Source organism: Capricornis sumatraensis, chromosome 8, assembly GCF_032405125.1.
Source record: "Capricornis sumatraensis isolate serow.1 chromosome 8, serow.2, whole genome shotgun sequence".
In the NCBI taxonomy this organism is placed as follows: Eukaryota; Metazoa; Chordata; class Mammalia; order Artiodactyla; family Bovidae; genus Capricornis; species Capricornis sumatraensis.
This window is the reverse complement of record NC_091076.1, coordinates 100215355-100227745: the sequence shown is the minus strand read 5'-3', so window position 1 is coordinate 100227745 and position 12391 is coordinate 100215355. Positions and strand designations below refer to the sequence as shown.

The 12391-nt window shown below is 53.1% G+C and overlaps 1 protein-coding gene across 2 annotated transcripts; it reads right to left on the bottom strand.

Moving 5' to 3' along the window:
- Positions 1-1012: 1012 nt before the first annotated feature.
- On the bottom strand, positions 1013-11761 carry LOC138084295 (secreted and transmembrane protein 1-like). 2 transcript variants are annotated; one of them, XM_068978498.1, is made up of 6 exons: positions 11648-11761; positions 3567-3720; positions 3066-3380; positions 2443-2475; positions 2029-2192; positions 1013-1413 (listed from the first exon to the last, which is right to left on the bottom strand). In XM_068978498.1, the coding sequence occupies exons 2-6, from the start codon at positions 3652-3654 to the stop codon at positions 1408-1410; spliced, it is 606 nt and encodes a 201-aa protein (XP_068834599.1). In that variant the 5' UTR covers positions 3655-3720; positions 11648-11761; the 3' UTR covers positions 1013-1407. The 2 variants fall into 2 exon arrangements, with proteins under 2 accessions (XP_068834599.1, XP_068834600.1); XM_068978499.1 differs by lacking the exon at positions 2443-2475.
- Positions 11762-12391: the final 630 nt, after the last annotated feature.

Here is a 12391-nt window from a genome sequence, read left to right as displayed (position 1 = left end):
TCGTTACCCTCCTGTGGGGACGGTTGCCAGGCACCGTGCATCGTGTCCCATCCGAGATGCTTCACGGTGAGTGAGGACTACCAGATATCTGGCCTTCTGCGTGTATTTGGGCTCCTTTATTTATTTTTTTTTTAAAAATCTATTTATTTGGCTGTGTCGGGTCTCATGGGCTCTCTAGTTGTGGCATGTAGGCTTAGCTGCCCCACGGCACTTGGGATCTTAATTCCCTCACCAGGGAATGAACCCGTGTCCCCTGCATTGCAAGGGAAATTCTCCACCACTGGACACCAGGGAAGCCCTCGGTGGGACTTTGTAGCTTGTAAGACTCACAGCAGCTCCTTTCAGGTTTTATTTTCTTCACTTAAAGATACATTTCTCAGCTCACTCGATGGTTTGCTGGTCGGTTTAGTGTACTCATCCTGAGGATTAGCAATGCGGACGTTTCGCAAAGCACTGAAGGTAGCACTTCTAGAAAGTCCTTCTTTCATCACATTATATGTACCTTTTACAAACATATGCAGTGAACAACCAACCAGCTCTATCTTTAAAGGAACTTCTCTACGCTGAAAAGAAAAGGCCACAACGAGAAACAGGCAAAGGATGAAATAAGGGGGCTCACCCGTAAAGGCAAACAGAGTAAAAGAAGGAAACCATCCACACACACAGACAAGACAGCAAAAGCAATGATCAGGAGAGGAGGAGAGTACGCAGGCAGGATATTTGAAATGCACTGGAAAGGAGAGATCAGCAACTTAAAACAATCATCCACGTAAGTGTAGACTGCTGTATCAGAGTCTCACGGTCACAACAAACCAAAAGTCTGTTATCATAGATATAAACACACAGAAGAAAAAGGAATTCAAGTGCAGCACTAAAGTCATCAAATCATAAGGAAACAAAAGAGGAAAGGAACAAAAAAAGACGTCCCACCCCACCTCCAAAAAAAAAAAAAAAACAATGGATACACTCACAGGAGTTATACAGTTTCTCTTGTAAAGACATGTGGCATATACAGTTTAGGATATGGTTTGATATACATTTGGGAACAGGAAGGGGCAGCAGGTAGGCCAGGTGGCAAAGAGGGGAGCCCCAGGGCTGGGGAAGACCAGGGAGGTTGGACACAGATTCCACCAGCAGCCACCTGTCCAGCCTCCCATCCAGAGGGGCTGCTCTATGCTTTGAGGGCGGTGGAGGAGGCCCCGTGCATCATCTCAGGCCACTGATATCCTCATTTCGGTTCCACAAGTGCTTCCTGGAAGGTCCCTCAAACTGGTTCTTATTCATGGTCCAAAGAAAGAGGGTCCAATAGGGTCTTATTCATGGTCCAAAGACATGATCGGCCGATGACCCCAAACTGGGGCATCTCCCAGGTGACCGCAGCATGGCACTCCTGCCCTGGGGAGGAGCTCAGGCCTGGGTGGGGTGGAGGAGGGGGAAGGTCCTGTTAGGTCAAATGCTTTGGAACTTGAGATTTTTCTACTTTGGGCCCAGGACCTACTAAGGACCACTCCTTGGCATGTGTGTTAGGGAGAGGCCAGAAGCTTCCTAGTCCTTGGCCTGGTTTTCCCCATGGCACTTCCCCATGGCTCTGCGAAGCGCAGTACACTGGGTACTCCGGGCTCAGAGCCTCCTTACCTGGGGAGAGAGGACGGAGGGAGGGAGATGAAGGGCACGTGCAGACACCACTCTGTCTGCAGGTGCATCTGCTGACACATCCACCGCCCACACATCTTAGGTCTCCTGGAAGGAGCAGGAAGCCCCCATGCCATCCTCCAGGGGGTCCTAGGGACGGTGTGGACTCAGCGGCCTGTCTGGGGTGGGGCATCTGCGTTCTGGGACTGGGACTGCATTTGCTGGGTGGGGTCCTCCAAGGGAGGGGTTCTGGCTCTCTGGGACCGCAAACGCTCCCCACTCTCTCACTAGTCTTGATGGGTACAAGGCAATGGGGCAGAGTGTCTATGCCGGGTCTGAGATGACCCCACACAAGATGCCCTCCCCGGCCCACAGACAAGGCACAGTGGCCCATACCTGCTGGAGCCTGGAGAGTGGGGAACCACACCTCCGGCGCCAGGCCAGCATGCAGATCAGCGCGAGGGCGAGGATGACGACCAGGGCAAGGATGGGGAACACCACCTGTGTCTGACTCTTGTCCTGGGATTCAGTCTGGAGACTGTGCAGCTTCCTCTCCGGGCCTGTGGGGAGAGGTCGGGCCCTCCCTCCTTTGTTCATCTGTGCAGGAGCCCTGACCTCCTTGGGGGCACCCTCGAGCGGGACATCGCCTGTGGTTGGGAAGCCCATGGGTGGGAGTGTGGCAGGGGGATGGGTGCATGGGATGGGCAGGGCTCCAGGCACAGATGGTGAGGGTGCCTACGGAGGGAAGACCCGAGGGGACTTTCTGGGGGCTTTCCTCCTATAGCCCAGGATGAAGATAGGAACACCTACCTGCAGAAGGTGTGAGGAACAGGTCTTGCAGGTCTGCCAAAGAGACACAGGGCAGGTTGGCCCTGGCCAGGGCCTACCCTGACACAGCCCCTCCGCCCCAGGTATCAGATGAACCCTGGATACAGGAGTTCATCAAGGCCTCACTGGGTTCCCTGTCCAGGGCCCGGCTAGGCTGAAGGGTGCCTTCTCTGCCCCTCCCACTGTTCCTGGTCCGGGGCAAAGCTGGACCCCTGCTTCCTGTCCCCGGCGCTCAGGGTGCCTCTGGCTGCGTATGGACAGTTGAAGGGTGGTCGGGAGGAATCGATGGTGACTTGCGGAGTTTGCAGCAAAGCAAGGGGTGGGGGTGGGGGATAGGGGCGTTTAGGGAGGGAAGGCGCCAGCTCCCTGAGCAGATAGGGACAGTGAGCAGGCACACATGCCGGGGCTGCTCTGAGAAGCTCAGAGAGGGCACAGCCACAGCACGGGTGGGGCAAGGTGAAAGTCCTCTTCAGGCCTCATTTCCATGGCTCTGGTCACCTCAGGTGGGCAGAAATCACTCCTCCCGAGTTGCTCTGCACTCCTGCCCACCAAAAAGAAAAGCTCTTGGGGATCAACCGCCCCTCCCTCCCCCCCACCCTGGTCACCTGAGACGTTCAGGGTAGTGGTTCTGATGTGTCTCTGGCGCCCCTTCAGACTCCACTTGTACTGCCCTGCCTGGGTGTCCAGGGCTTCTTCAGTTACTAGGTACGCCTCTCCCTCCCAAATCCAGAGCTGCCATCCATTCTGGCAGAAGTTTCCTGGGGCCTTTACATTGAAGATGAGCTTCCAGGGTGCTGTGGGGTTTGCTTTCAGGGAGATGTCGATGTGGGAGAAGGCATTGGAGATGCTGCAGCTCATGGTGGCTGGCTGGCCCCTCAACACAGAAACCACACCGCTGGTGCAGTTGGGGTTGTCCCAGGCTGTGCGGGGGAAAGTCACACGTGTGGGTCATGGCTGGACCTCAGGACATCCACTGACTGCCCTTCCTGGGGTCACTGGCACGACCTGGAGCCTGGGCCCCTTCTGTCCTGATCCAGCTCTCTCCTCCCACACCCAACTTGCCCCTGCTGGGGTCACCCTGGCAGAGTTGGGACAATGAGACTTACTTCCACTCTGAGCACTCCTGAAGGCGGGCAAGAACAAGAGGACCCAGAAGATCCTGGGAGTGAGGAGAGTGGATACTGAGGTCAGCATGGCCAGCAGGACGTGGAGGAGTTTTAAGGGGTCCCTTGTCCTCCTTATTGGTTTCTGGGACACTCCCTGGAGGAAGGAAAGCTGATGAGTCAGAGTTCCCTTAGGCTACTTCAGAAGCCAGTGAGAGGGGCTGCACCCTGGCCAGAGTGGGTAAGGGTCCCCAAGTTCCTCCCTGACCACTGTGTCTTGACTGTTCTTTCTACCTTAAAATGCGTGCAGTGGGACCACAGTAAGACAGATGAAAAACACAGATGAGACAGGAAACAGGTCCCCGGGGGACAAGTGCAATTATATTGCTGGGGTTATCTTGAATTTTATAAAAAACACGCAAAACGCCCTGAACCATGTGTCCTGTAGAGACGGGTCATGACACACAGAATCTCGTGTGGCCACTTGCACCTGACACCAGCCTGAGACCACCTTGGATGCCCCCAGCCCCTCTTTCACTCTTGCATTCTGAGGATTGGCATTTGGGACACTTGGTCCACTCTCCAGATTGGCTTTTATCAACAAAAAGAGTCTTCCTGTGGAACTCGTGAGTTACAGTCCGGAAAGCTGAACTTTCACTTCCTCTGAAACAAATGCTCATCTCAGGCTTTGGCATCCAGTAAAACTGACATTTGGGCTTCCCAGATGGCACAGTGGTAAAGAATCTGCCTGCCAATGCAGGAGACACAAGAGAGGAGGGTTCAGTCCCTGGGTCAGGGAGATCCTCTGGAGCCAGAAATGGCAACCAACTCCAGGAGTCTTTCCTGGGACATTCCATGGACAGACTCAGACATGACTGAGCGACTAATACTTTCACTTTTCATAATGACATGTAGCTACCATTAGGTACTACACAGAGGATGAGATGGTTAGATAGTATCACCAACTCAAGGGACATGAATTTGAGCAAACTCAGGAGATAGTGGAGGACACAGGAGCCTGGTGGGTTACAATCCATGGAGTTACAAAGAATGGGATGTGACTCAGCAACTGAACAACAACAAAAAGTAGCTTCACTGCCCGAAAAATCCTCTGTGTTCCATCCATTCATCCATCCTTCCCCCCAGGTCCTGACAACCATTGATCTTCTTACTGTGTCCAGAGTTTTGCCTTTTCCAGAATGCCATGGAGTTGGTACCCTTTGGTTTTGAATTCCGTGTCTCTGATTTCTTTTTTCCGTTTTGCGTGGAAGTGGGCAGAAGCGCCAGGAGCAAAGGAAAGTGAGGATGGAATCGCTTCCAGGAACTGGGGGCCATTGGTGACCAGCTCCAGTCCTGACTCCAGGAGACTCTGGGTCAAACAAGGAGAATGAAATGGCAAGGGACAGTCTCAGCCCCCAGATCCCTTTGACTGGTGCTGCTGTCTCCCGCTTCCCTTGATTTTCTGAACTTGCTTCTATTCTAATTTACCATCAGAAGGACAGTCTTCTTTTCTCACATGAGTGCAGCACTTGTAGTTGAGGAAGAAAGAAGTCACTGGAGATACGCGTGTTCTGTGCGCACACATGGATGTGATTTTACATACATGGAATCAGGTTAGAGAGCCCACTCCTGTCTGTACTGGGGTGAATGTTGTTGTTCTTTAGTTGCTAAACCATGTCTGATTTTCTGCAACCCCATGTACTGCAGCCCACTAGGCTCTTCTGTCCATGGGATTTCCCTTGCAAGAATATTGGAGTGGGCTGCCATTGCCTTCTCTAGGGGATCTTCCCGACTCAGGGATCAAACTCGCCTCTCCTGCATCGGCAGGCACTTTCTTTCCCACTGATCCATCAGGGAAGGGTGAAAGGTGGCCCCAAAATACACGTCCACCCGGAACATGTGAAGGTGACCTTCCTTGGAAATAGAGCCTTTGCAGCCACAAATAAAGAGGAGGTCGTGTTAGAGCAGCGTGAGCCCCTGTGTAAGGTGCCTGGTTTCTTGTAAGAAGAGAGAACTTTGTCAGAAACAGACAAGGGAGTGGCCCAGAGCTGACAGAGGCACAGACTGGAGGGATGTGGCCACAAGTGAGGGGCCGCCAGGGCCGCCAGAAGCTGGAAGAGACAAAGAAGGTATTTCCCTGCAGTCCTGCTGACACCTTGATTTTGGATTTCTGGCCTCCAAACTGGAGGAGGATAAACTTGGTTTTTTTGATCCCTTGTTTGGGGTCCTTGGTCACGGCTGCCCCAGGACACTCACACTGGCCCCCCTCTTTCCCCAGACCTCAGCTTTCCCCTCACTGGAAATATCAGGCACAAACCACAGACACTTTAGGGAGTATTCTGGTCATGTTCTGTCCACTTCTCTGTCTGGGTCTCACTGTGTAGTGAGTGTGCTGCTGGTGAGGTCTGCCTCCCTGGATCCTGAAGCCTGACTTCAGTGGCTGCAAGGAGTCCCTTTGTCTCAGCTTGTGAGCAGCCCGGTCCCCTTGGCTTCTAGCTCCGCCTCTTCCTGGTGACGCCTGCTGCCGTGGAGGGCTGACCAGCTCCTCCGGTTTCTGGCCCTTCGGATTTCCACATGGTCACTGCCTTTGCAAAGCCTTTGCTCCTCCTCCTGGGAGTGTCTGTCTCCTCCTTACAGCTTTCTAAGACTTTCACCCCTTAAAGAAACAAACTGCCTTCCAGGGTGAGTAGCTTTCCATCATCAGTTCTCCCCAGATGATCTTTGGAATAAAGACCCCACGTGTTCATGTCGTCCTGTCTGTCTTTCCTTCAAAGCTTCAGGGTTTTGTTTTAAAGCAGTCTTCGTTTGTTTGTGTAGAGTATCCTTTTGAAAAGACTTCCCAGATGGTGGAATATCCATCACGGTCAAATTTTGTCTATTTTTATGCTCAGATCTTGAATATTCCTCAAGGTGTGTTTGCAAGTGGCATATCACAGGCCTAATTTTGCTTCCTTTCCAGGAGGACCAGTGGTGCCTGAGGCACGGAAGAGTGAGCACCCTGTCGCCCTGGCCAAGGCACCCGCCCCACGTGGGGCTCTCCAGGCCCTGCCAGCCGCGGGGCACAAGCCACTATGCTGTCCATCATGCGTTTTCACCCCGGGAAGGCAGACTCTCTCTAGGGCTGTTTATCTTTCCTTGGACATTTGTTTTTCACAAGAACATTAACTCGGTTATAATCATTTTTTTTGTTTTAGAACCAAGAATCTGGTGAATAAGTGAAGAAATCAGCTGCCCTGATCCTGCCGCAACCTGCTCAGCATAATACAAGAGAGGGTGAGATTTCACAGGTGGACACAGTCCAGTAGCTGCCTTTCAGCAATTGCCAGGATGGGGCATAAATAGCTCATCACTATTATTTGCTGCAGAGAATCTCATGTGATGGAAGGTTCTAGAAAGAGGTGTTGCAACTTCCTGTGCGGGGGCTTTTCCTGGCACCTCAGATAAGATCTGCTCAATTCTTTTCCTGAGTATTTTTTACAAAATAACTTTTCTTCAATTGGAAAGTTCTCATACACAGAATGGTGCCCAGCGACCCATAGGGCCCAAAGGCATGCTTTCTGGTGGTGGACAGTGACTCCTGGCCGCCTAGCCAGAGCCCTCGGGGCTGCCTGGAGGGAGACCCTTGCCCAGGGATGTCCTACCCTGAGCCTACCTGAGCAAGCAAGAGATTGATCTTGTGTGCTCATCTCTGGCCACTGACTCATCCTGGAGGAAGCCTTGGGCAGGACCCCCAGCATTTCCAGTCTCCTCAAGGTCTCCCCTCGGACCCCAGCCACTCTGCTGCTTCCACTGACCTCGGAACAGCCTTTGTACCCCTGTTCCCCATCGAACGTGGGCCTGGGTGTGCCATCGACAGGGAGGCAGACCAAGTCTCCCCAGGCTGAAAATACATTTCCAGGGAGGCCTGCCCACTGGCCCCAAGGGTGGAGCAAGCAGGTGTTCTCAGGGTCACATGGAGGGCTCACCCCCCAGGGAATCAAAGGAAGAATGCCACCTAAGCCCGTGCTCTGAGAGCAGTGATCCCTCATTGGGTGAGAGGTGGAGCCTCCTGCTGGAGACCTGGCATCATCACCGAATGCCCAGTGCAACCAGGAGACTTGGTGGGAAGGGCAGGTGTGCTCTCTCTGGGAGGGAGACAGCCAGGGGTCTATAGTATCCAGAAGGAAACTCACCCCCTCAAAACCTTTCCTCAACACCTTTTCCTGGCTTTCATCGTTTCATTGTCCAGCTTTCATCCTTTCCGTAAATTTAGAAGTCGTGTTTCAAGTTCCTAGTACACTTTCTGGGATGTTGAGTGAAAAGTGAAAATGAAAGTCACTCAGTCCTCTTCAACTGTTTGTGACCCCATGGACTGTAGTCTTCCAGGGTCCTCTGTCCATGGGATTTTTCAGGCAAGAATATTGGATTAAGTTGCCCTTGCCTTCTTCAGGGGATTTTCTCGACCCAGAGATCGAACCTGAGTCTCGTGCCTCAGAGGCAGATTATCTGAGACACCAGGACGTTGATTGAAAATAGATGAACGAGAGGGTTCATTGACAATCCTGAACCACACAGGGTCTCACTCCATGGGGAGCCAGGACAAGCTAGCCTGGTGAAGCCAACCCCTCTTCAGAAGCTACCAGAATCCTACTCCCACTCCCTGGGAGAACACCCTGTCACGTGCACACACACAGACATACAAACACAGTACATAAACACATACACACAGACACAGACACACACAGACACACACACAGTGCTGGGGGGAGGGCCCCTAGTGCCCCGACATGCCCTGCCTACAACAGGTGCTCAATCCCTGCAGACTTGCTCAGAAGTCCCTGCAGTGCTGATGCCACATGAAGGGTGCAGTCAGTCCCCTCCAATGAGCTCTGGGCAAGTGCCCAGCAGAGCTGAATGAGTTGAAGGTCAACCTTAGTCTACACCTGGACCAGGTGACATGGAGAGGGGGTGATACAGCAAAACAGTGTTTTTGTAACACTCACTGATCTACCCGACTGGACTCTGGGAGAGAGTGTGTGTGTTGACAAGTAAAAGGAAAGCAAAATAGCAGCAGGTTAAAGTCCAGAGGCCAGGTGGGAGGGCAGCTGGTGTCTTCCAGCAGCGAGGGCATGGCCCCCTGAGAAAGGTGTGTGGGGTCCCTTGAGCCTACGTCAGGCCCACCAAACCACCCTCTGCTCTCAATCTCTCATATTTTGTCTACCTGCCAGGGAAACACCCCAGAGAGCCTGTCTCGCCAGCCTCCCCAGCCTAACCTCTGTGCTTTTCACACTACATATCCCTATGTCCTAAAAATTAGTTCTTCCCTGGTAGCTCAGCTGGTAAAGAAGTCGCCTGCAATGCAGGAGACCCCCGTTCGATTCCTGGGTTGGGAAGATCCCCTGGAGAAGGGATAGGCTACCCGTATTCTTGGGCTCCTCTGGTGGCTCAGACGGTAAAGAATCTGCCAGCAGTGAGGGAGACCTGGGTTTGATCCCTGGGTCGGGATGATCCCCTGGAGGAGGGCATGGCAACCCACTTCAGGATTCTTCCCTGGAGAATCCCATGGATTCAAGACCCTGGTGGGTTACAGTCCATGGGGTCACAAAGAGTCAGACACGACGGAGCGACTAACACTTTCACTTTTCACATACCCCTGTGTCCTAAAAATTATTTTACATTGACTCATTTTTAAACATTAGTATCTGTTTTAGCTTCACCTTAAATACCCATTTGTAGTCACTAGATGTGCTACTTATAGGAATGTTCTCACAGATACTGAAATGACCAGAAGACTATGAAAGCAGGAAGTGTCACAGACTCTCTACCACCACTTGAGTCCTCCTGAGGGAGTGTGGCCTGTGCACAGGGGACTCCTGGCCATCTTCTGTCATGTTGTCCAAGGCTGCTGAAGCTGTGGGCTCCCAGACGGGCCCTGGTTAGGACTCCCTGCCGCTCTTCCCGCTGCCCCCAAACCTCCAGTCTTCCCTGAGCCTTCCCCAGGCCATGGCGGGGCTCTGCCCTCACACACACGAGCCTCTTAGTCCAACTTCATGCACTCCCTGAAGTTCTCCTCACCCGGAAAGGCTCTGGAGGGTTCCAGAATCTGGACAAGGAAATGCCAGGGTCCCTTCCCACCAGGCTCTGCCCCCAAACTCCAACCACCGTGGGCCTGGCTCTTCATCATCAGACGATACAGCCTAGGCACTGGGAAGAACTCCAGGTTGCGGCTGATCCTCAAAACCATAGACTAGTCTCAACTAAACCAAATCTGTACAATGGAGACACAGACATTTCCACCCTATAGAGTGCAGAAGGGCTGTCTGCAAAGAGCTGGACTGGGGATGGAGGAGCTGGGCTGGGGATGGGAGGAGCTTCCCGTATCCTCAGGCACCTTTGCCGCCCTTAGTCTGGGGTCCCACTGTTGTCTTAGTTTTAAAATAGGTATACTTTTTGTAATATTTGCCACATATTTACATTTCAAAGTGATTCATTATCTGAAATTCAGATGGGTTTTTAAGTTTGGCATTTCCACCCCTCTACCTGAGTCTCTCCTCTTGTCTCTGATGCTGCAAAGGACAGGAAAACTGGAGAGAGAAAGGCCAGGGCACAACAGGGGAAGAGACCGGTGAGAAGGCAGAGGGTCGGGGGTGGTATAGGAAGCCTGCATGCATGGGGCAAGACCTGGAGGGGCCCTGAGGCTTCTGGAGTTGGGAAAAGTGAGGCAACAATTCATCCTTCTCTCAGATTTCTGTCACAGCTGCTGGTCTCTACATATATTAAGCTGGGGCACACCGCTGGGATTTGTGCTGTCACTGGGAACCTGATCGCATTTGGAAGTCAGTGGAACACCTTGGAAAGTGCATGCCGTTGCCAGCACTTTGTCCTGCCACAGGACCTTAGGGAAACTGAGGCAATAGGTATGTGGCTCGAGGCTTATCAGCTGACCAGGGGCAAGGGGTTCTCGGTCAGCAGGGATCTCCATTCCTGCAGCAGCTAGGAGAAGCTGGACCAGGTTTCCCACGCAAAGGCTCAGTGGTAACGTGTATGTACCTAGATATCTACATGGGAAGGTGAGCATCTTGCTGTCCAGGCAGGCCTTTCACCAAGAGTGTGGAGGGAGGCGACCAACCACCTTCAGAAGACAGCTGAAAGGGAGCCCCAACCCTGGCTCAGAGGGAAGAGATGCCCCAGTCCGGGGAGCCTTTGCTGTGTCCTGTCCCTGCTGCTATGGCCAGGAAGGATCCCTCATGGGCAGTAATAAGTTCCTGCAGTTCTGGGGGTTGAGTCTGTAAACCCTTGTGGGCTCATAGCCTCAGTACAGGCCAGCCCATCAGCTGGGCTGCTTCTCACTCTCTTTCACAAGGCACTTCCTCTGAGAATCCTCCCCCTCCTTGCACCAGCTCGTTGCACCTCCCGGGGCCGGGGGAGGTGGGGAGGGGCCTGTACCTCCCCACCACCTTCACTATTTTAGTCTCAGGGGATGAGGGCCTCCCAGGGGCTCTGGTTCCTCAGGCACTGGGAGTGGAAAGCGGCTTTCAAATTGCAGATCATTCACCAGTAGTTGGTGGTGAATTGAATTTAGATTGCTGCTGCAGCTTAACCAAAAATGAAAGGAGAGCGTAGAAAGAGGCGGTGGAGTGCCCCTCTCCCTCGACCTTAGGAGAAGTCTCGGAGGTTTCACTCTGTTTTAATGAGTGTTTGTGAGTGCTGAGTGTGCATGTGTGACCCTTGTGAGTGCACACAATTGTATATGTGCATGATAGTGAGCGTGTGGGCAAGTACAAGAGCCGCAGTGTTGGTTTGGATGTGAAAGTGTTTCGCCCCAGATGTGGTCCCGGGCAGCAGGGGCTCTGTTTGGATGGGTGGACGTCTAGGAGCTCGAGATGCCAACTCTCTGCCCTTCCACAGAGGGCCAGAGCCAAGCCTGGGGCCGCCCTGCAGAGACGCAGTTCCCCACCAGGACTGCGAAGTCTTTGTCATTTTCTCTCCCTCAGGGGAGGTGCACAGCGCAGAGCTCAGCGCCCCATCTCCATCAACCCAGCCCCCATGTGAGTGCACTGCAGTCTGACACCAGGAGCCCCGGCCACCGCCCCTCAAGCTCTCACCTGCGCCCCGGTGCCCCGGCTCCTCCACTCCCGCGGTTCCTGCGCTCTGCCTGCCCAGCCGATCCACAGCTTCAGCCTGTCTGTGCGCTGGTTTGCGCGGCTGGACTAAACCCAAACCGAAGGATGATTCCAGGGCGGAGCCAAGCAAGGAAGAGGCGGGAAGAAAGATTCAGAATCCATGCACGTGAGGTCTGACACCCAGGTCCAACATTCAGGAAGGAAACTTCAAGTTATGGGAAGTCACTCAAGTTTCAGGAACTGCCCTGAGTTCAGGGGAAAAAGATGAGTTTCTTGATAGTGAATTCCTTATTATATTTTTATTAGCCGCGGGGCATTAGATGATTATTCTAAAGAAAACGGTAGGTGGTAGTTTTCCAGGAGAGCCAGTTCCTGGAGTTCTCCACTTTCAAGCTCCGTCTGAACAGATCCTCCTTTGGGGAGCTGGCTGTGTTCACCCCGCTGCGTGGATCTGGGGACCTGCCAGTCCCCTGCTGTGTACATCACCCCACACACAGACACTGGGCAGAGTCTGCCCATTGAGACTCCTCAGAGACTGATTCCAAGTTTCAGAATTGCAAACTGGGTCCATCCAGATAGAAGTCATGCTGGGGACACAGGCAGGGATATGGAGCGAGAGTGAATAGGAGCAAGTGGTAGAGTTTGAACTATAAATTGTCCTTCACTAGCCCTTGAGCAGAAGGAGACCCTCTTCCTGGCTCCCTCCCCACGGAAGGTCCTAGCAGG

Coding starts and splice junctions, on each gene's coding strand:
- LOC138084295 (XM_068978498.1), bottom strand. CDS start 3,654: ATGCTGACCTCAGTATCCACTCTCCTCACTCCCAGGATCTTCTGGGTC. Junction 3,381..3,566: donor CAGGAGTGCTCAGAGTGGAA/GTAAGTCTCATT, acceptor TCCCCCGCACAG/CCTGGGACAACCCCAACTGC. Junction 2,476..3,065: donor CACTACCCTGAACGTCTCAG/GTGACCAGGGTG, acceptor TCTCTTTGGCAG/ACCTGCAAGACCTGTTCCTC.